At 48.1% G+C, this 24,722-nt stretch overlaps 1 protein-coding gene across 20 annotated transcripts in view; it reads right to left on the reverse strand.

Annotated features, from left to right (window-relative positions):
* wdpcp (WD repeat containing planar cell polarity effector) overlaps positions 1–24,722 on the reverse strand; it is a 145,750-nt gene that overhangs the window by 91,769 nt on the left and 29,259 nt on the right. For all 20 annotated transcript variants that reach the window (XM_052513743.1, XM_052513740.1, XM_052513741.1 and 17 more), the window contains one exon: positions 10,567–10,767. In XM_052513743.1, coding sequence (XP_052369703.1) covers positions 10,567–10,767 — 201 coding nt within the window. The remainder of the gene's footprint in view (positions 1–10,566; positions 10,768–24,722) is intronic.

Consider the following 24,722-nt stretch of genomic DNA (forward strand, 5'->3'; position numbering starts at 1 on the left):
CACCACGGAGGGAGGGATTGGATGTTATCTAGAGACACCATGGGGGGATGGATATTATCTAGATACACCATGGAGGGAGGGATGGATATTATCTAGATACACCACGGAGGGAGGGATTGGATGTTATCTAGAGACACCATGGAGGGAAGGATGTCATCTAAAGAGACCATGGAGGGAGGGATGTTATCTAGAGTCACCATGGAGGGAGGGATTGGATGTTATCTAGAGACACCATGGAGGGGGGGATTGGATATTATCTAGATACACCATGGAGGGATGGATGTTATCTAGAGTCACCATGGAGGGATGGATGTTATCTAGAGAGACCATGGAGGGAGGGATTGGATATTATCTAGATACACCATGGAGGGATGGATGTTATCTAGAGTCACCATGGAGGGAGGGATGTTATCTAGAGTCACCATGGAGGGAGGGATTGGATGTTATCTAGAGACACCATGGAGGGGGGGATTGGATGTTATCTAGATACACCATGGAGGGATGGATGTTATCTAGAGACACCATGGAGGGAGGGATGATATCTAGAGTCACCATGGAGGGAGGGATTGGATGTTATCTAGAGACACCATGGAGGGAGGGATTGGATGTTATCTAGAGTCACCATGGAGGGAGGGATTGGATGTTATCTAGAGACACCATGGAGGGAGGGATTGGATGTTATCTAGAGACACCATGGAGGGAGGGATTGGATGTTATCTAGAGACACCATGGAGGGAGGGATTGGATGTTATCTAGAGACACCATGGAGGGGGGGATTGGATGTTATCTAGATACACCATGGAGAGATGGATGTTATCTAGATACACCATGGAGAGATGGATGTTATCTAGAGTCACCATGGAGGGAGGGATTGGATGTTATCTAGAGTCACCATGGAGGGATGGATGTCATCTAAAGAGACAATGGAGGGAGGGATTGGATGTTATCTAGAGACACCATGGAGGGGGGATTGGATGTTATCTAGATACACCATGGAGGGAGGGATTGGATGTTATCTAGATACACCATGGAGGGAAGAATGGATGTTATCTAGAGTCACCATGGAGGGAGGGATTGGATGTTATCTAGAGACACCATGGAGGGAGGGATTGGATGTTATCTAGATACACCATGGAGGGAGGGATTGGATGTTATCTAGAGTCACCATGGAGGGAGGGATTGGATGTTATCTAGAGTCACCATGGAGGGAGGGATTGGATGTTATCTAGAGTCACCATGGAGGGAGGGATTGGATGTTATCTAGAGTCACCATGGAGGGAGGGATTGGATGTTATCTAGAGTCACCATGGAGGGAGGGATGTTATCTAGAGTCACCATGGAGGGAGGGATGGATGTTATCTAGAGAGACCATGGAGGGATGGATGTTATCTAGAGAGACCATGGAGGGATGGATGTTATCTAGAGACACCATGGATGGAAGAATGGATGTTATCTAGAGACACCATGGATGGAAGAATGGATGTTATCTAGAGACACCATGGAGGGAAGAATGGATGTTATCTAGAGACACCATGGAGGGAAGAATGGATGTTATCTAGAGACACCATGGATGGAAGAATGGATGTTATCTAGAGACACCATGGAGGGAAGAATGGATGTTATCTAGAGACACCATGGAGGGAAGAATGGATGTTATCTAGAGACACCATGGATGGAAGAATGGATGTTATCTAGAGAGACCATGGAGGGAGGGATGTTATCTAGAGACACCATGGAGGGATGGATGTTATCTAGAGACACCATGGATGGAAGAATGGATGTTATCTAGAGAGACCATGGAGGGATGGATGTTATCTAGAGAGACCATGGAGGGAAGAATGGATGTTATCTAGAGAGACCATGGAGGGATGGATGTTATCTAGAGAGACCATGGAGGGATGGATGTTATCTAGAGAGACCATGGAGGGAAGAATTGATGTTATCTAGAGACACCATGGAGGGATGGATGTTATCTAGAGACACCATGGAGGGAGGGATGTTATCTAGAGAGACCATGGAGGGGGATGGATGTTATCTAGAGACACCATGGAGGGAGGGATGTTATCTAGAGGAGAGACCATGGAGGGAGGGATGTTATCTAGAGAGACCATGGAGGGATGGATGTTATCTAGAGACACCATGGAGGGAGAATGGATGTTATCTAGAGAGACCATGGAGGGATGGATGTTATCTAGAGAGACCATGGAGGGATGGATGTTATCTAGAGAGACCATGGAGGGAGGGATGTTATCTAGAGACACCATGGAGGGAAGGATGGATGTTATCTAGAGACACCATGGAGGGAGGAATGGATGTTATCTAGAGAGACCATGGAGGGATGGATGTTATCTAGAGAGACCATGGAGGGATGGATGTTATCTAGAGACACCATGGAGGGAAAATGGATGTTATCTAGAGACACCATGGAGGGAAAAATGGATGTTATCTAGAGAGACCATGGAGGGAGGGATGTTATCTAGAGTCACCATGGAGGGAGGGATTGGATGTTATCTAGAGTCACCATGGAGGGATGGATGTTATCTAGAGTCACCATGGAGGGAGGGATTGGATGTTATCTAGATACACCATGGAGGGATGGATGTTATCTAGAGTGACCATGGAGGGAGGGATGTTATCTAGAGTCACCATGGAGGGAGGGATTGGATGTTATCTAGAGTCACCATGGAGGGAGGGATTGGATGTTATCTAGAGTCACCATGGAGGGATGGATGTTATCTAGAGACACCATGGAGGGAGGGATTGGATGTTATCTAGAGTCACCATGGAGGGAGGGATTGGATGTTATCTAGAGTCACCATGGAGGGATTGGATGTTATCTAGAGACCATGGAGGGAGGGATTGGATGTTATCTGGAGTCACCATGGAGGGATTGGATGTTATCTAGAGACCATGGAGGGAGGGATTGGATGTTATCTAGAGTCACCATGGAGGGATGGATGTCATCTAGAGACACCATGGAGGGAAAAATGGATGTTATCTAGAGACACCATGGAGGGAGGGATTGGATGTTATCTAGATACACCATGGAGGGATGGATGTTATCTAGATACACCATGGAGGGAGGGATTGGATGTTATCTAGAGTCACCATGGAGGGAGGGATTGGATGTTATCTAGAGTCACCATGGAGGGAGGGATTGGATGTTATCTAGAGTCACCATGGAGGGAGGGATTGGATGTTATCTAGAGTCACCATGGAGGGAGGGATTGGATGTTATCTAGAGACACCATGGAGGGATTGGATGTTATCTAGAGACACCATGGAGGGATGGATGTTATCTAGAGACACCATGGAGGGAGGGATTGGATGTTATCTAGAGACACCATGGAGGGATTGGATGTTATCTAGAGTCACCATGGAGGGAGGGATTGGATGTTATCTAGAGTCACCATGGAGGGAGGGGTTTGATGTTATCTAGAGTCACCATGGAGGGAGGGATTGGATGTTATCTAGAGTCACCATGGAGGGAGGGATTGGATGTTATCTAGAGACACCATGGAGGGAGGGATTGGATGTTATCTAGAGTCACCATGGAGGGAGGGATTGGATGTTATCTAGAGTCACCATGGAGGGAGGGGTTTGATGTTATCTAGAGACATCATGGAGGGAGGGGTTCATGGCTGGAAAAGTTCATTCATAATTTGGGTGGATTCACACAATTAGGTCAAACAGAGGAGAAACTGTGTTAAAAGACATAACTGGACAACAACACACAAAGACACCCCCCAACACACACACACACAGACCCCATAACACACACACACACAGACCCCCACACACACACACACACAGACCCCCCACCCCAAACACACACACACAGACCCCCCCACACACACACCCAGACCCCCCAACACACAAACACACAGACCCCCGCCCCACACAAACACACAGACCCCCCAACACACACACATACACAGACCCCCCACACACACACACACACAGACCCCCCCCAACACACACACACACACACCCCCCACACACACACACACACAGACCCCCCAACACACACACACACAGACCCCCCATACACACAGACCCCCCACACACATGCAGACCCCCCACACACACACAGACAGACCCCCCCCCACACACACACAGACCCCCCCCAACACACACAATAATAATAATAATAATATATGCCATTTAGCAGACGCTTTTATCCAAAGCGACTTACAGTCATGTGTGCATACATTCTACGTATGGGTGGTCCCGGGGATCGAACCCACTACCCTGGCGACACACAGACCCCCAACACACAGACCCCCCCACACAAACACACAGACCCCCCCAACACACACACACACACACACACACACACACAGACCCCCCAACACACAGACCCCCCCATACACACAGACCCCCCAACACACACACACAGAACCCACCCCCAAACACACACACAGAACCCCCCCACACACTCACACAGAACCCACACCCAAACACACACACAGAACTCCCCCACACACCCACACACACAGAACCCCCAACCAACACACACAGAACCCCCACAGAATACCTCCCCCGACACTGAACACAAAACAGACTTGAAATAAAAACATCTTCCTTTTTTCACTGAAATTCCAGGAATCATTAAAAATGTTAACTAAATGTTAAATAAATCCTAAATCATATTTGTCGTGTTATATAGAACTAAGACCACATAGGGAACAGGAATCAGGGTTTTAAATGGAGGGAGTGAGTGTTAAATGGGCTTAGCATGGCAGATAGCTGTCTCAACAAAAGGAACATATATATGAGCTTGAAGTGATTGAAGTCTCTGGCTCTCTTCTCCTTCGTCTTCTCAGATGAGCTCTGAGTGTTTGATTCTCTCCACACCTCTTAAATAAACTGCTTGCTTAATTTCACACTGCGCCATCAAACACACGCTGGTACACACACACGTACGCAAAAGCACACACACTTAATTTTACACCTCGCATTTGAAAAATGACAAACACTTTCATTAGATTCAGGAGAGGGGACTTTAATGTTCATTTAAAACCATGGAGGAGGGGAGGGGGGGGTGGAGGGAGGGAGGAAGGAGGGAAGAGGGGGAGAGAGGGAGAAGAGGGAGGAGAGGGGGAGGAGGGAGGGGGGGAGAGAGGGAGGAGAGGGGGGGAGGAGGGGGAGGAGGAGGGAGAAGAGGGGGAAAGAGGAGAGGGAAGAGAGATGAGAAGGAGAGGGAGGAGAGAGGAGAAGGAGAGGGAGGAGAGAGGAGGGGGAGGAGGAGGGAGGAGAGAGGAGAGGGAGGAGGAGGGAGGGAGGGGGAGGAGGAGGGGAGGGAGGAGAGGGAGGAGAGAGGAGAGGGGGAGGAGGAGGGAGGAGAGAGGAGAGGGAGGGACATAAATAAAATAACTAGGTGAGGAAGGAGAGAGGATGGAGGGAGGGAGGGAGGGAGGGAGGGAGGGAGAGGGGGGGAGAGGGGGGAAGGGAAGGAGGGGGGAGGAGAGGCGAGGAGGTGGAGGGAGGAGAGGGAGCAGGGAGGAGAAGGTGAGGGAGGGCGGGGGAGGAGAGATGAGAAGGGGAGGAGAGGGGAGGAAGGAATGAGGAGGGAGTAGAGAGGAGGGAGGGAGGAAGGGAGGGATTAGATGGGGAGGAGAGATGGAGGGAGGGAGGAGAGAAGATGAGGAGGATGGAAGAGAGGGAGGAGGGAGGAGAGAGGAGAGGGAGGGAGAGAGGAGAGATGAGAAGGGGAGGGAGGAGAGGGGAGGGGGGAGGGGGAGGGAGGAGAGGGAGCAGGGAGGAGCGGGGGAGGAGGGGAGGAGTGAGGGAGGAGAGATGAGAAGGGGAGGGAGGAGAGGGGAGGAAGGAAGGAATGAGGAGGGAGTAGAGAGGAGGGAGAGATGGAGGGAGGGAAGAGAGAAGAGGAGGAGGAGGGAGGAGAGATGAAAAGGGGAGGGAGGAGAGGGGAGGGGGAGGGAGGAGGGACATAAATAAAATAACTAGGTGAAGGAGGAGTGTGATAAACCAGTGCAGAGAGCCTTCCAGAACAAGAAGAAAAGCCTACGACAGCATCTGCTTTGATCATTTCAATATTCATTTTTTTCCTCTCCTTGCCTCTTCGTTAGCATTTTGTTTTCCTGCGATTGGTAACGCTCTTCTTCCCTGTCTTCTCTACGCTGGAGCCTATTTACATACGTTTACAGGCGCGAGGTGCGAGGTGCTTACGCCGTGTTTGTTCGGTAATTTGGGTTTCTCCGTCTGCTTTTTGGCGACAGTATGTTATTCCTACGCATGTCACAGATAGTTATCACAGGAGCTGGGAGGTGAAACACACACACACACACACACACACACACACACACACACACACACACACACACACACACACACACACACACACACACACACACACACACACACACACACACACACACACACACACACACACACACACACACACACACACACACACACACAGGGGCTGAGCGATGGAAACAGACAGGCATGCTCGTACACACGACCACCGTAAAGACACATCACCTGCTTAGTTAGTTCCCCTTGTTTTAGGAGATGCAGTAGAACAGACCGGAAGACGCCACCCTTGAGATGGCTAATTCACCATTCACAAATCCTATCCACACACACACACAGACAGATACCCACACATACACACACAGACACACAGACACACACAGACAGAGCAGAGTGACTGTGTGGAGAAATTCTTCTGAGAAAGAGAGATGGAAGGAGAGAAAAGATGACAGACAACAAAGAGCAAGAACAAGAGAGAGAGAGAGAGAGAGAGAGAGAGAGAGAGAGAGAGAGAGAGAGAGAGAGAGAGAGAGAGGGGGGGGGGGGGGTTAAGAGAGAAGGAAAGAGAACAAGAGAGGGGGAGGGGGGGAGAGAGAAAATGAGTGGGGGGGAGGGGGAGAGAGAGGGGGAGGGAAAGAGAGAAGGAAAGACAGAATAAGAGAGGGTGAGTGGGAGGGAGGGGGAGAGAGAGGAAGAGAGAGAGAGAGAGGGGGAGAGGGGTTAAGAGAGAAGGAAAGAGAACAAGAGAGAGGTAGGGAGGGAGAGAGAAAATGAGTGGGAGGGAGGGGGAGAGAGAGGGGGAGGGAAAGAGAGAAGGAAAGACAGAATAAGAGAGGGTGAGTGGGAGGGAGGGAGAGAGAGGGGAGAGAGAGAGAGGGGGAGAGGGGAAAGAGAGAAGGAAAGAGAATAAGAGAGAGGTAGGGGGGGAGAAAATGGTGGGAGGGAGGGGGAGAGAGAGGGAGAGAGAGAGAGGGAAAGAGAGAGGGAAAGACAGAATAAGAGAGGGTGAGTGGGAGGGAGGGGGAGAGAGAGAGGGAGAGAGAGAGAGGGAAAGAGAGAGGGAAAGACAGAATAAGAGAGAGTGAGTTGGAGGGAGGGGGAGAGAGAGAGGGGGAGAGAGAGGGAGAGAGAGGGAAATAGAGAGGGAAAGACAGAATAAGAGAGAGAGGGGGAGAGAGAGGGAGAGAGAGGGAAAGAGAGGGAAAGACAGAATAAGAGACAGAGGGGGAGAGAGAGGGCCATTAACCCTGACCACTGAAGCATCTCTTCTTTATCATTAAAGACCCCTGTATTATTGAAGAGGCAATGCGTATGTGTGTGTGTGTGTGTGTGTGTGTGTGTGTGTGTGTGTGTGTGTGTGTGTGTGTGTGTGTGTGTGTGTGTGTGTGTGTGTGTGTGTGTGTTATTGAGGAGGTAATGTGTGTTATTATAGAAGAGGTAATGTGTGTTATTATAGAAGAGGTAATGTATGTTATTATAGAAGAGAATAATGTGTGTTATTGTAGAAGAGGTAATGTGTATTATTGTAGAAGAGGTAATGTGTGTTATTATAGAAGGGGTAATGTGTATTATTATAGAAGAGATAATGTGTGTTATTATAGAAGAGGTAATGTGTATTATTGTAGAAGAGGTAATGTGTGTTATTATAGAAGAGGTAATGTGCGTTATTATAGAAGAGGTAATGTGTATTATTGTAGAAGAGGTAATGTGTGTTATTATAGAAGAGGTAATGTGTGCTATTATAGAAGAGGTAATGTGTATTATTGCAGAAGAGGTACTGTGTGTTATTATAGAAGAGGTAATGTATGTTATTATAGAAGAGGTAATTTGTGCTATTATAGAAGAGGTAATGTGTGTTATCATATAAGAGGTAATGTGTTATTATAGAAGAGTTCATGTATTATTATAGAAGAGGTAATGTGTGTTATTATAGAAGAGGTAATGGGTATTATTGCAGAAGAGGTCATGTGTGTTATTATAGAAGAGGTAATGTATGTTATTTTAGAAGAAGTAATGTGTATTATTATAGAAGAGGTAATGTGTGTTATCATAGAAGAGGTAATGTATGTTATTTTAGAAGAGGTAATGTATTATTATAGAAGAGGTAATGTGTATTATTGTAGAAGAGGTAATGTGTGTTATTATAGAAGAGGTAATGTGTGTTATTATAGAAGAGGTAATGTGTGTTATTATAGAAGAGGTAATGTGTGTTATTATAGAAGAGGTAATGTGTGTTATTATAGAAGAGGTAATGCCAGAGAAACTCCATACGGTTGATACAGGTATTTGTTTCTTCCCTTCTCTCTCCTCGTCCCCTGAAGAGGTAATGTGTGTTATTATAGAAGAGGTAATGTGTGTTATTATAGAAGAGGTAATGTGTGTTATTATAGAAGAGGTAATGTGTGTTATTATAGAAGAGGTAATGTGTGTTATTATAGAAGAGGTCATGTGTGTTATTATAGAAGAGGTAATGTGTGTTATTATAGTAGAGGTAATGTGTGTTATTATAGAAGAGGTAATGTGTGTTATTATAGAAGAGGTAATGTGTGTTATTATAGAAGAGGTAATGTGTGTTATTATAGAAGAGGTAATGTATGTTATTATAGAAGAGGTCATGTGTGTTATTATAGAAGAGGTAATGTGTATTATTGTAGAAGAGGTAATGTGTGTTATTATAGAAGAGGTAATGTGTGTTATTATAGAAGAGGTAATGTGTGTTATTATAGAAGAGGTAATGTGTGTTATTATAGAAGAGGTAATGTGTGTTATTATAGAAGAGGTAATGTGTGTTATTATAGAAGAGGTCATGTGTGTTATTATAGAAGAGGTAATGTGTGTTATTATAGAAGAGGTAATGTGTGTTATTATAGAAGAGGTAATGTGTATTATTATAGAAGAGGTAATGTGTGTTATTATAGAAGAGGTAATGTGTGTTATTATAGAAGAGGTAATGTGTGTTATTATAGAAGAGGTAATGTGTGTTATTATAGAAGAGGTAATGTGTGTTATTATAGAAGAGGTAATGTGTGTTATTATAGAAGAGGTAATGTGTGTTATTATAGAAGAGGTAATGTGTGTTATTATAGAAGAGGTCATGTGTGTTATTATAGAAGAGGTAATGTGTGTTATTATAGAAGAGGTAATGTGTGTTATTATAGAAGAGGTAATGTGTATTATTATAGAAGGGATAATGTGTGTTATTATAAAAGAGGTAATGTGTGTTATTATAGAAGAGGTAATGTGTGTTATTATAGTAGAGGTAATGTGTGTTATTATAGAAGAGGTAATGTGTGTTATTATAGAAGAGGTAATGTGTATTATTATAGAAGAGGTAATGTGTGTTATTATAGAAGAGGTAATGTGTATTATTATAGAAGAGGTAATGTGTGTTATTATAGAAGAGGTAATGTGTATTATTGTAGAAGAGGTAATGTGTGTTATTATAGAAGAGGTAATGTGTGTTATTATAGAAGAGGTCACGTGTGTTATTATAGAAGAGGTAATGTGTGTTATTATAGAAGAGGTAATGTGTAGTATTATAGAAGAGGTAATGTGTATTATTATAGAAGAGGTAATGTGTGTTATTATAGAAGAGGTCATGTGTGTTATTATAGAAGAGGTAATGTGTGTTATTATAGAAGAGGTAATGCCAGAGAAACTCCATACGGTTGATACAGGTATTTGTTTCTTCCCTTCTCTCTCCTCGTTCCCTGAATACTAAACGACTACTTTAACACACTGTAACTCCAGTCTTCAAACGGACGGACGAGATGCATGAAGGGCTTTCATTTCCAAACAGATAAACAGGTAAAACAGACATGTATGAAAACACCCTCAAGTTAAAGGTGACAGCTTCAATGTCTAAATATATAGGAGGTGTGTGTGTGTGTGTCTGTGTGAGTGAGTGTCTGTGTGTGTCTGTGTGAGTGAGTGTCTGTGTGTGTGTGTGTGTGTGTGTGTGTGTGTGTGTGTGTGTGTCTGTGTGTCTGTCTGTCTGTCTGTCTGTCTGTGTGTGTGTGTGTGTGTGTGTGTGTGTGTGTGTGTGTGTGAGTGTCTGTGTGTGAGTGTCTGTGTGTGTCTGTGTGTGTGTGTGTGTGTCTGTGTGTGTGTGTGTGTGTGTGTGTGTGTGTGTGTGTGTGTGTGTGTGTGTGTGTGTGTGTGTGTGTGTGTGTGTGTGTGTGTGTGTGTGTGTGTGTGTGTGTGTGTGTGTGTGTGTGTGTGTGTGTGAGTGAGTGTGAGTGAGTGAGTGTGTGTCTGTGTGGGTGTGTGTGTGTGTATGTGTGTGTTAACCTTGAGGCCCTCAGTACTGGAGCAGCTCAGTAACACTAGGTTGTCCCGGTCAGTGTGTGTGTGGCCCGGGTTCCAGGGCCACAGTTCATCATTAGTGTTAGTCAGGGAGCACCAACACACTGCCAGGTCCTGGAGACAGTTCAGATCCACACGCCTGCCCTGCCTGCGCCCTGCGGGGCCACACACCTCCACACACACCACCTATAGAGAGAGAGACACTGTTATTACACACACTGTTACTACACACACTGTTACTACACACACTGTTACTACACACATTGTTACTACACACACTGTTACTACACACACTGTTACTACACACACTGTTACTACACACACCACCTAGAGAGAGAGAGAGACACTGTTACTACACACACTGTTACTACACACACTGTTACTACACACACTGTTACTACACACACTGTTACTACACACACGGTTACTACACACACTGTTACTACACACACTGTTACTACACACACTGTTACTACACACACCACCTTGAGAGAGAGACACACTGTTACTAACATTTCTTTCCCTGGGATGTTGACTGTTGAGAGGGGAGGTGAAGAGACAGCTAACGTCAGGCCACTAGAAACCATAATCCCCCCCACTCTCCCTACCTCCCTCCCTCCCTCCCTACTCCCTCCCTCCCTCCCTCCCTCCCTCCCTCCCTCTTATTCTCTCTCTATCCCTGTCTTTTTCTCTCTCTCTCATTACTCTCCCACACTGTCCCTCCCTCCCTCCCTCCCTCTCTCCCTTGTCTCTCTCCCTCCCTCTTTCTGTCTCCCTCCCAAATGTTGTAGAATACAGACAACCCAAGTCACATAATCAAAGAGCGTTTCTTACCCCTGACGTATCAACCCCCCCGTTTTTTAAACATTCGAAGCCAAGTGTGATTTCAGTCACAACAAAGATCATCCATTTATTTGGATGAGACTTCTTGGTCATGCACCCCCCCCCCCTCCCGCACGCGCTCCAGTCCTTTGCGCAGTCCTTTAAGCTAACTGCTAACGCTGCCATTATCACATTACTAGCAGGCTTTTGTTGGGGCACGGGAGGGGCATGTGGGGCGGGACAGGGAGGCTCTGAAAGCAATCGCTCCTGCCGTACGTCTGGCTCCAGAAGAAGGGACCTGATAAGGGGATCTCCCTCCACTGACCCCCCCCCCCCTGGATGGTACAGCTCAGCCCTAGCCCCCTGGATGGTACAGCCCAGCCCTGGTCCTCTGGATGGTACAGCCCAGCTCTGGTCCCCTGGATGGTACAGCCCAGCTCTGGTCCCCTGGATGGTACAGCCCAGCCCTGGTCCCCTGGATGGTACAGCCCAGCCCTGGTCCCCTGGATGGTACAGCCCAGCCCTGGTCCTCTGGATGGTACAGCCCAGCCCTGGTCCCCTGGATGGTACAGCCCAGCTCTGGTCCCCTGGATGGTACAGCTCAGCCCTGGTCCCCTGGATGGTACAGCTCAGCCCTGGTCCCTGGATGGTACAGCCCAGCCCTGGTCCTCTGGATGGTACAGCCCAGCCCTGGTCCCCTGGATGGTACAGCCCAGCCCTGGTCCCCTGGATGGTACAGCCCAGCTCTGGTCCCCTGGATGGTACAGCCCAGCCCTGGTCCCCTGGATGGTACAGCCCAGCCCTGGTCCTCTGGATGGTACAGCCCAGCCCTGGTCCCCTGGATGGTACAGCCCAGCTCTGGTCCCCTGGATGGTACAGCTCAGCCCTGGTCCCCTGGATGGTACAGCTCAGCCCTGGTCCCCTGGATGGTACAGCCCAGCCCTGGTCCTCTGGATGGTACAGCCCAGCCCTGGTCCCCTGGATGGTACAGCCCAGCCCTGGTCCCCTGGATGGTACAGCCCAGCTCTGGTCCCCTGGATGGTACAGCCCAGCCCTGGTCCCCTGGATGGTACAGCCCAGCCCTGGTCCCCTGGATGGTACAGCCCAGCTCTGGTCCCCTGGATGGTACAGCCCAGCCCTGGTCCCCTGGATGGTACAGCCCAGCCCTGGTCCCCTGGATGGTACAGCCCAGCCCTGGTCCCCTGGATGGTACAGCCCAGCTCTGGTCCCCTGGATGGTACAGCCCAGCCCTGGTCCTCTGGATGGTACAGCCCAGCCCTGGTCCTCTGGATGGTACAGCCCAGCCCTGGTCCTCTGGATGGTACAGCCCAGCCCTGGTCCCCTGGATGGTACAGCCCAGCCCTGGTCCCCTGGATGGTACAGCCCAGCCCTGGTCCCCTGGATGGTACAGCCCAGCCCTGGTCCCCTGGATGGTACAGCCCAGCCCTGGTCCACTAAACTAGAAAAAGAGGCTGCTAACTAATCCCCCAGAAAGTGGTTTTGATTATTGCTGACCAGGAAAAAGATGGGAAAGCAAAAGGGTGGAGGAGACAAAATGGAGGACAGAGGATGAAGGGGGGTAAGAGATACGTGATGTTTAAACATCTATTCATTTGTTTATGTATTAATTCTTCACCTACACCAGTCCTCTTCTCTTCTGATGATCTTTCCTCCCTAAAACTCCTCTCTCATCCGACATCCTCTCTCATCCTTTATCCTCTCTCCTCTCTCATCCTTTATCCTCTCTCATCCTACATCCTCTCTCCTCTCTCATCCTTTATCCTCTCTCATCCTACCTCCTCTCTCCTCTCTCATCCTACATCCTCTCTCCTCTCTCATCCTTTATCCTCTCTCATCCTACATCCTCTCTCCTCTCTCATCCTTTATCCTCTCTCCTCTCTCATCCTCTATCCTCTCTCATCCTCTCTCCTCTCTCATCCTACATCCTCTCTCCTCTCTCATCCGACATCCTCTCTCATCCTTTATCCTCTCTCATCCTTTATCCTCTCTCATCCTACATCCTCTCTCCTCTCTCATCCTTTATCCTCTCTCATCCTACCTCCTCTCTCCTCTCTCATCCTACATCCTCTCTCCTCTCTCATCCTACATCCTCTCTCCTCTCTCATCCTACATCCTCTCTCATCCTACATCCTCTCTCATCCTACCTCCTCTCTCCTCTCTCATCCTACATCCTCTCTCCTCTCTCATCCTACATCCTCTCTCCTCTCTCATCCTACATCCTCTCTCATCCTACATCCTCTCTCATCCTACATCCTCTCTCCTCTCTCATCCTACATTCTCTCTCCTCTCTCATCCTACATCCTCTCTCCTCTCTCATCCTACATCCTCTCTCCTCTCTCATCCTACATCCTCTCTCCTCTCTCATCCTACATCCTCTCTCCTCTCTCATCCTACATCCTCTCTCCTCTCTCATCCTACATTCTCTCTCCTCTCTCATCCTACATCCTCTCTCCTCTCTCATCCTACATCCTCTCTCCTCTCTCATCCTACATCCTCTCTCATCCTTTATCCTCTCTCATCCTACCTCCTCTCTCCTCTCTCATCCTACATCCTCTCTCCTCTCTCATTCTACATCCTCTGTCCTCTCTCATTCTACATCCTCTCTCCTCTCTCATCCTCTCTCCTCTCTCATCCTACATTCTCTCTCCTCTCTCATCCTACATCCTCTCTCCTCTCTCATCCTACATCCTCTCTCCTCTCTCATCCTACATCCTCTCTCCTCATCCTCTCTCCTCTCTCATCCTACATCCTCTCTCATCCTACATCCTCTCTCCTCTCTCATCCTACATTCTCTCTCCTCTCTCATCCTACATCCTCTCTCCTCCTACATCCTCTCTCCTCTCTCATCCTCTCTCCTCTCTCATCCTCTCTCCTCTCTCATCCTACATTCTCTCTCCTCTCTCATCCTACATCCTCTCTCATCCTATATCCTCTCTCATCCTACATCCTCTATCCTCTCTCATTCTACATCCTACATCCTCTCTCCTACATCCTCTCTCCTCTCTCTCATCCATGCCTACATCCTCTCTCCTACATCCCTACATCCTCTCTCCTCTCTCTCCTCCATTCCTACATCCTCTCTCTCCTCCATTCCTACATCCTCTCCTCTCCCTCCTCCATTTTTATATCCCCTCTCCTCTCTCTCCTACATCCTCTCTCCTCTCTCTCATCCATGCCTACATCCTCTCTCCTACATCCCTACATCCTCTCTCCTCTCTCTCCAACATCCTCTCTCCTCCATTCCTACATCCTCTCTCTCCTCCATTCCTACATCCTCTCTCCTCTCTCTCCAACATCCTCTCTCCTCCATTCCTACATCCTCTCTCTCCTCCATTCATACATCCCCTCTCCTCTCTCTCCTCCATTCTTATATCCCCCTCTCCTCTCTCTCCTCCATTCTTATATCCCCCTCTTATCTCTCTCCTCCATTCCTACATCCCCCTCTTCTCTCTCTCCTCCATTCTTATATCCCCCTCTTATCTCTCTCCTCCATTCCTACACCCCCTCTTCTCTCTCTCCTCCATTCCTATATCCCCCTCTCCTCTCTCTCCTCCATTCTTATATCCCCCTCTCCTCTCTCTCCTCCATTACTACATCCCTCTCCTCCATTCCTATATCCCCCTCTTCTCTCTCTCCTCCATCCCTATATTCCCATGCCTATAACTGTGCTGTGACTGTCACTAGTGTAGTGAATCGTCTAGTCTAGTGTGCGTATGCATGTATGAATAGAGCTGCTGACTCCATTGTGTGTTCAGGGCAACAGATAAAGCTCAATGAAAGACTATTTGAAATGGCTCAGACAATGATCTGAGGAACATAGAGACATGGACCACACTACCATACCTGCAATGTCACCTGTCCGCGTCGTTGGGGCTCGGTGTGGGCGTGTGAGGGGACCGGTGTATGGGGGCGGAGAGACGTTTCCCCCCCAAGCACCCAGAGAGCTCATTACAGCACTGTGGCACGCAGAGCGTGGCGGCACGTCCCAAAAATATGCTCATTTCCAAAATAACAACCCCAAACCACCCCCCCACCCACATTAATAATGTAGGGGTAGACGGACAAACGACTTTAAACAGCACCACATTAATAATGTAGGGGTAGACGGACCAACGACTTTAAACAGCACCACATTAATAATGTAGGGGTAGACGGACCAACGACTTTAAACAGCACCACATTAATAATGTAGGAGTAGACGGACCAACGACTTTAAACAGCACCACATTAATAATGTAGGGGTAGACGGACCAACGACTTTAAACAGCACCACATTAATAATGTAGGGGTAGACGGACCAACGACTTTAAACAGCACCACATTAATAATGTAGGGGTAGACGGACCAACGACTTTAAACAGCACCACATTAATAATGTAGGGGTAGACGGACCAACGACTTTAAACAGCACCACATTAATAATGTAGGGGTAGACGGACCAACGACTTTAAACAGCACCACATTAATAATGTAGGGGTAGACGGACCAACGACTTTAAACAGCACCACATTAATAATGTAGGGGTAGACGGACCAACGACTTTAAACAGCACCACATTAATAATGTAGGGGTAGACGGACCAACGACTTTAAACAGCACCACATTAATAATGTAGGGGTAGACGGACCAACGACTTTAAACAGCACCACATTAATAATGTAGGGGTAGACGGACCAACGACTTTAAACAGCACCACATTAATAATGTAGGGGTAGACGGACCAACGACTTTAAACAGCACCACATTAATAATGTAAGGGTAGACGGACCAACGACTTTAAACAGCACCCCATTAATAATGTAGGGGTAGACGGACCAACGACTTTAAGGTCTGATACTGCTGGTATAGTGGTCTGATACGGCTGGTATAGTGGTCTGATACGGCTGGTATAGTGGTCTGATACGGCTGGTATAGTGGTCTGATACGGCTGGTATAGAGGTCTCACGATACGGCTGGTAGAGAGGTCTCACGATACGGCTGGTATAGTGGTCTGATACGGCTGGTATAGTGGTCTGATACGGCTGGTATAGTGGTCTGATACGGCTGGTATAGTGGTCTGATACGGCTGGTATAGTGGTCTGATACTGCTGGTATAGTGGTCTGATACGGCTGGTATAGTGGTCTGATACGGCTGGTATAGTGGTCTTATAAGGCTGGTATAGTGGTCTGATACGGCTGGTATAGAGGTCTCACCATAGGGCTGGTATAGTGGTCTGATACTGCTGGTATAGTGGTCTGATACTGCTGGTATAGTGGTCTGATACGGCTGGTATAGTGGTCTGATACTGCTGGTATAGTGGTCTGATACTGCTGGTATAGTGGTCTGATACGGCTGGTATAGTGGTCTCACCATACGGCTGGTATAGTGGTCTCACGATACGGCTGGTATAGTGGTCTCACCATACGGCTGGTACAGTGGTCTGATACTGCTGGTATAGTGGTCTGATACGGCTGGTATAGTGGTCTGATACTGCTGGTATAGTGGTTTGATACGGCTGGTATAGTGGTCTGATACTGCTGGTATAGTGGTCTGATACTGCTGGTATAGTGGTCTGATACTGCTGGTATAGTGGTCTGATACTGCTGGTATAGTGGTCTGATACGGCTGGTATAGTGGTCTGATACGGCTGGTATAGTGGTCTGATACGGCTGGTATAGTGGTCTGATACTGCTGGTATAGTGGTCTGATACGGCTGGTATAGTGGTCTGATACTGCTGGTATAGTGGTCTCACCATACGGCTGGTACAGTGGTCTGATACGGCTGGTATAGTGGTCTGATACGGCTGGTATAGTGGTCTGATACTGCTGGTATAGTGGTCTGATACGGCTGGTATAGTGGTCTGATACTGCTGGTATAGTGGTCTGATACGGCTGGTATAGTGGTCTCACCATACGGCTGGTATAGTGGTCTGATACGGCTGGTATAGTGGTCTCATACGGCTGGTATAGTGGTCTCACCATACGGCTGGTATAGTGGTCTCACCATACGGCTGGTATAGTGGTCTCACCATACGGCTGGTACAGTGGTCTGATACTGCTGGTATAGTGGTCTGATACGGCTGGTATAGTGGTCTGATACGGCTGGTATAGTGGTCTGATACGGCTGGTATAGTGGTCTGATACGGCTGGTATAGTGGTCTGATACTGCTGGTATAGTGGTCTGATACGGCTGGTATAGTGGTCTCACCATACGGCTGGTATAGTGGTCTGATACGGCTGGTATAGTGGTCTCACCATACGGCTGGTACAGTGGTCTGATACTGCTGGTATAGTGATTTGATACGGCTGGTATAGTGGTCTGATACGGCTGGTATAGTGGTCTGATACTGCTGGTATAGTGGTCTGATACGGCTGGTATAGTGGTCTGATACGGCTGGTATAGTGGTCTGATACGGCTGGTATAGTGGTCTGATACTGCTGGTATAGTGGTCTGATACGGCTGGTATAGTGGTCTGATACGGCTGGTATAGTGGTCTGATACGGCTGGTATAGTGGTCTGATACGGCTGGTATAGTGGTCTGATACTGCTGGTATAGTGGTCTGATACGGCTGGTATAGTGGTCTGATACTGCTGCTATAGTGGTCTCACCATACGGCTGGTATAGTGGTCTGATACGGCTGGTATAGTGGTCTGATACGGCTGGTATAGAGGTCTCACCATACGGCTGGTCGAGAGGTCTCACCATACGGCTGGTATAGTGGTCTGATACGGCTGGTATAGTGGTCTGATACGGCTGGTATAGTGGTCTGATACGGCTGGTATAGTGGTCTTATAAGGCTGGTATAGTGGTCTGATACGGCTGGTATAGAGGTCTGATACTGCTGGTATAGAGGTCTGATACTGCTGGTATAGTGGTCTGATACTGCTGGTATAGTGGTCTGATACTGCTGGTATAGAGGTCTGATACTGCTGGTATAGTGGTCTGATACTGCTGGTATAGTGGTCTGATACTGCTGGTATAGTGGTCTGATACTGCTGGTATAGAGGTCTGATACTGCTGGTATAGTGGTCTGATACTGCTGGTATAGTGGTCTGATACGGCTGGTATAGTGGTTTGATACGGCTGGTATAGTGGTCTGATACGGCTGGTATAGTGGTCTGATACGGCTGGTATAGAGGTCTCACCATACGGCTGGTCGAGAGGTCTCACCATACGGCTGGTATAGTGGTCTGATACGGCTGGTATAGTGGTCTGATACGGCTGGTATAGTGGTCTGATACGGCTGGTATAGTGGTCTTATAAGGCTGGTATAGTGGTCTGATACGGCTGGTATAGAGGTCTCACCATAGGGCTGGTATAGTGGTCTGATACTGCTGGTATAGTGGTCTGATACGGCTGGTATAGTGGTCTGATACTGCTGGTATAGTGGTCTGATACGGCTGGTATAGTGGTCTGATACGGCTGGTATAGTGGTCTGATACTGCTGGTATAGTGGTCTGATACGGCTGGTATAGTGGTCTGATACGGCTGGTATAGTGGTCTGATACTGCTGGTATAGTGGTCTGATACTGCTGGTATAGTGGTCTGATACGGCTGGTATAGTGGTCTGATACGGCTGGTATAGTGGTCTGATACGGCTGGTATAGTGGTCTCACCATACGGCTGGTACAGTGGTCTGATACTGCTGGTATAGTGGTCTGATACGGCTGGTATAGTGGTCTGATACGGCTGGTATAGTGGTCTGATACGGCTGGTATAGTGGTCTGATACTGCTGGTATAGTGGTCTGATACGGCTGGTATAGTGGTCTGATACTGCTGGTATAGTGGTCTGATACGGCTGGTATAGTGGTCTGATACGGCTGGTATAGTGGTCTGATACGGCTGGTATAGTGGTCTGATACTGCTGGTATAGTGGTATGATACGGCTGGTATAGTGGTCTGATACTGCTGCTATAGTGGTCTCACCATACGGCTGGTATAGTGGTCTGATACGGCTGGTATAGTGATTTGATACGGCTGGTATAGTGGTCTGATACGGCTGGTATAGTGGTCTGATACGGCTGGTATAGTGGTCTGATACGGCTGGTATAGTGGTCTGATACTGCTGGTATAGTGGTCTGATACGGCTGGTATAGTGGTCTGATACTGCTGGTATAGTGGTCTGATACGGCTGGTATAGTGGTCTCACCATACGGCTGGTATAGTGGTCTGATACTGCTGGTATAGTGGTCTCACCATACGGCTGGTATAGTGGTCTGATACTGCTGGTATAGTGGTCTGATACGGCTGGTATAGTGGTCTGATACGGCTGGTATAGTGGTCTGATACGGCTGGTATAGTGGTCTGATACGGCTGGTATAGTGGTCTGATACTGCTGGTATAGTGGTCTGATACGGCTGGTATAGTGGTCTCACCATACGGCTGGTATAGTGGTCTCACCATACGGCTGGTATAGTGGTCTCACCATACGGCTGGTACAGTGGTCTGATACTGCTGGTATAGTGGTCTGATACGGCTGGTATAGTGGTCTGATACGGCTGGTATAGTGGTCTGATACTGCTGGTATAGTGGTCTGATACGGCTGGTATAGTGGTCTGATACGGCTGGTATAGTGGTCTGATACGGCTGGTATAGTGGTCTGATACTGCTGGTATAGTGGTCTGATACGGCTGGTATAGTGGTCTGATACGGCTGGTATAGTGGTCTGATACGGCTGGTATAGTGGTCTGATACGGCTGGTATAGTGGTCTGATACTGCTGGTATAGTGGTCTGATACGGCTGGTATAGTGGTCTGATACTGCTGCTATAGTGGTCTCACCATACGGCTGGTATAGTGGTCTGATACGGCTGGTATAGTGGTCTGATACGGCTGGTATAGAGGTCTCACCATACGGCTGGTCGAGAGGTCTCACCATACGGCTGGTATAGTGGTCTGATACGGCTGGTATAGTGGTCTGATACGGCTGGTATAGTGGTCTGATACGGCTGGTATAGTGGTCTTATAAGGCTGGTATAGTGGTCTGATACGGCTGGTATAGAGGTCTGATACTGCTGGTATAGAGGTCTGATACTGCTGGTATAGTGGTCTGATACTGCTGGTATAGTGGTCTGATACTGCTGGTATAGAGGTCTGATACTGCTGGTATAGTGGTCTGATACTGCTGGTATAGTGGTCTGATACTGCTGGTATAGTGGTCTGATACTGCTGGTATAGAGGTCTGATACTGCTGGTATAGTGGTCTGATACTGCTGGTATAGTGGTCTGATACGGCTGGTATAGTGGTTTGATACGGCTGGTATAGTGGTCTGATACGGCTGGTATAGTGGTCTGATACGGCTGGTATAGAGGTCTCACCATACGGCTGGTCGAGAGGTCTCACCATACGGCTGGTATAGTGGTCTGATACGGCTGGTATAGTGGTCTGATACGGCTGGTATAGTGGTCTGATACGGCTGGTATAGTGGTCTTATAAGGCTGGTATAGTGGTCTGATACGGCTGGTATAGAGGTCTCACCATAGGGCTGGTATAGTGGTCTGATACTGCTGGTATAGTGGTCTGATACGGCTGGTATAGTGGTCTGATACTGCTGGTATAGTGGTCTGATACGGCTGGTATAGTGGTCTGATACGGCTGGTATAGTGGTCTGATACTGCTGGTATAGTGGTCTGATACGGCTGGTATAGTGGTCTGATACGGCTGGTATAGTGGTCTGATACTGCTGGTATAGTGGTCTGATACTGCTGGTATAGTGGTCTGATACGGCTGGTATAGTGGTCTGATACGGCTGGTATAGTGGTCTGATACGGCTGGTATAGTGGTCTCACCATACGGCTGGTACAGTGGTCTGATACTGCTGGTATAGTGGTCTGATACGGCTGGTATAGTGGTCTGATACGGCTGGTATAGTGGTCTGATACTGCTGGTATAGTGGTCTGATACTGCTGGTATAGTGGTCTGATACGGCTGGTATAGTGGTCTCACCATACGGCTGGTACAGTGGTCTGATACTGCTGGTATAGTGGTCTGATACTGCTGGTATAGTGGTCTGATTCGGCTGGTATAGTGGTCTGATACGGCTGGTATAGAGGTCTCACCATAGGGCTGGTATAGTGGTCTGATACGGCTGGTATAGTGGTCTGATACTGCTGGTATAGTGGTCTGATACAGCTGGTATAGTGGTCTGATACTGCTGGTATAGTGGTCTGATACTGCTGGTGTAGTGGTCTGATACGGCTGGTATAGAGGTCTGATACGGCTGGTATAGTGGTCTGATACTGCTGGTATAGTGGTCTGATACGGCTGGTATAGTGGTCTGATACGGCTGGTATAGTGGTCTGATACGGCTGGTATAGTGGTCTGATACGGCTGGTATAGTGGTCTGATACGGCTGGTATAGTGGTCTGATACGGCTGGTATAGTGGTCTGATACGGCTGGTATAGTGGTCTGATACTGCTGGTATAGTGGTCTGATACTGCTGGTATAGTGGTCTGATACGGCTGGTATAGTGGTCTGATACGGCTGGTATAGTGGTTTGATACGGCTGGTATAGTGGTCTGATACGGCTGGTATAGTGGTCTGATACGGCTGGTATAGTGGTCTTATAAGGCTGGTATAGTGGTCTGATACGGCTGGTATAGAGGTCTCACCATACGGCTGGTATAGTGGTCTGATACTGCTGGTATCGTGGTCTGATACGGCTGGTATAGTGGTCTGATACGGCTGGTATAGTGGTCTGATACGGCTGGTATAGTGGTTTGATACGGTTGGTATAGTGGTCTGATACTGCTGGTATAGTGGTCTGATACGGCTGGTATAGTGGTCTGATACGGCTGGTATAGTGGTCTGATACGGCTGGTATAGTGGTCTGATACGGCTGGTATAGTGGTCTGATACTGCTGGTATAGTGGTCTGATACGGCTGGTATAGTGGTCTGATACTGCTGGTATAGTGGTCTGATACTGCTGGTATAGTGGTCTGATACGGCTGGTATAGTGGTCTCACCATACGGCTGGTACAGTGGTCTGATACGGCTGGTATAGTGGTCTGATACGGCTGGTATAGTGGTCTGATACTGCTGGTATAGTGGTCTGATACGGCTGGTATAGTGGTCTGATACGGCTGGTATAGTGGTCTGATACGGCTGGTATAGTGGTCTGATACGGCTGGTATAGTGGTCTGATACTGCTGGTATAGTGGTCTGATACGGCTGGTATAGTGGTCTCACCATACGGCTGGTATAGTGGTCTGATACGGCTGGTATAGTGGTCTCACCATACGGCTGGTACAGTGGTCTGATACGGCTGGTATAGTGGTTTGATACGGCTGGTATAGTGGTCTGATACGGCTGGTATAGTGGTCTGATACGGCTGGTATAGTGGTCTGATACGGCTGGTATAGTGGTCTGATACGGCTGGTATAGTGGTCTGATACTGCTGGTATAGTGGTCTGATACGGCTGGTATAGTGGTCTGATACGGCTGGTATAGTGGTCTGATACGGCTGGTATAGTGGTCTGATACGGCTGGTATAGTGGTCTGATACTGCTGGTATAGTGGTCTGATACGGCTGGTATAGTGGTCTGATACTGCTGCTATAGTGGTCTCACCATACGGCTGGTATAGTGGTCTGATACGGCTGGTATAGTGGTCTGATACGGCTGGTATAGAGGTCTCACCATACGGCTGGTCGAGAGGTCTCACCATACGGCTGGTATAGTGGTCTGATACGGCTGGTATAGTGGTCTGATACGGCTGGTATAGTGGTCTGATACGGCTGGTATAGTGGTCTTATAAGGCTGGTATAGTGGTCTGATACGGCTGGTATAGAGGTCTGATACTGCTGGTATAGAGGTCTGATACTGCTGGTATAGTGGTCTGATACTGCTGGTATAGTGGTCTGATACTGCTGGTATAGAGGTCTGATACTGCTGGTATAGTGGTCTGATACTGCTGGTATAGTGGTCTGATACTGCTGGTATAGTGGTCTGATACTGCTGGTATAGAGGTCTGATACTGCTGGTATAGTGGTCTGATACTGCTGGTATAGTGGTCTGATACGGCTGGTATAGTGGTTTGATACGGCTGGTATAGTGGTCTGATACGGCTGGTATAGTGGTCTGATACGGCTGGTATAGAGGTCTCACCATACGGCTGGTCGAGAGGTCTCACCATACGGCTGGTATAGTGGTCTGATACGGCTGGTATAGTGGTCTGATACGGCTGGTATAGTGGTCTTATAAGGCTGGTATAGTGGTCTGATACGGCTGGTATAGAGGTCTCACCATAGGGCTGGTATAGTGGTCTGATACGGCTGGTATAGTGGTCTGATACGGCTGGTATAGTGGTCTGATACTGCTGGTATAGTGGTCTGATACGGCTGGTATAGTGGTCTGATACGGCTGGTATAGTGGTCTGATACTGCTGGTATAGTGGTCTGATACGGCTGGTATAGTGGTCTGATACGGCTGGTATAGTGGTCTGATACTGCTGGTATAGTGGTCTGATACTGCTGGTATAGTGGTCTGATACGGCTGGTATAGTGGTCTGATACGGCTGGTATAGTGGTCTGATACGGCTGGTATAGTGGTCTCACCATACGGCTGGTACAGTGGTCTGATACTGCTGGTATAGTGGTCTGATACGGCTGGTATAGTGGTCTGATACGGCTGGTATAGTGGTCTGATACTGCTGGTATAGTGGTCTGATACTGCTGGTATAGTGGTCTGATACGGCTGGTATAGTGGTCTCACCATACGGCTGGTACAGTGGTCTGATACTGCTGGTATAGTGGTCTGATACTGCTGGTATAGTGGTCTGATTCGGCTGGTATAGTGGTCTGATACGGCTGGTATAGAGGTCTCACCATAGGGCTTGTATAGTGGTTTGATACGGCTGGTATAGTGGTCTGATACTGCTGGTATAGTGGTCTGATACAGCTGGTATAGTGGTCTGATACTGCTGGTATAGTGGTCTGATACTGCTGGTGTAGTGGTCTGATACGGCTGGTATAGAGGTCTGATACGGCTGGTATAGTGGTCTGATACGGCTGGTATAGTGGTCTGATACGGCTGGTATAGTGGTCTGATACGGCTGGTATAGTGGTCTGATACGGCTGGTATAGTTGTCTGATACGGCTGGTATAGTGGTCTGATACGGCTGGTATAGTGGTCTGATACGGCTGGTATAGTGGTCTGATAGTGGTCTGGCTGGTATAGTGGTCTGATACTGCTGGTATAGTGGTCTGATACTGCTGGTATAGTGGTCTGATACTGCTGGTATAGTGGTCTGATACTGCTGGCTGGTATAGTGGTTTGATACGGCTGGTATAGTGGTCTGATACGGCTGGTATAGTG

The sequence above is a fragment of the Oncorhynchus keta genome, unplaced genomic scaffold, assembly GCF_023373465.1.
Source record: "Oncorhynchus keta strain PuntledgeMale-10-30-2019 unplaced genomic scaffold, Oket_V2 Un_scaffold_139_pilon_pilon, whole genome shotgun sequence".
Classification (NCBI taxonomy): domain Eukaryota; kingdom Metazoa; phylum Chordata; class Actinopteri; order Salmoniformes; family Salmonidae; genus Oncorhynchus; species Oncorhynchus keta.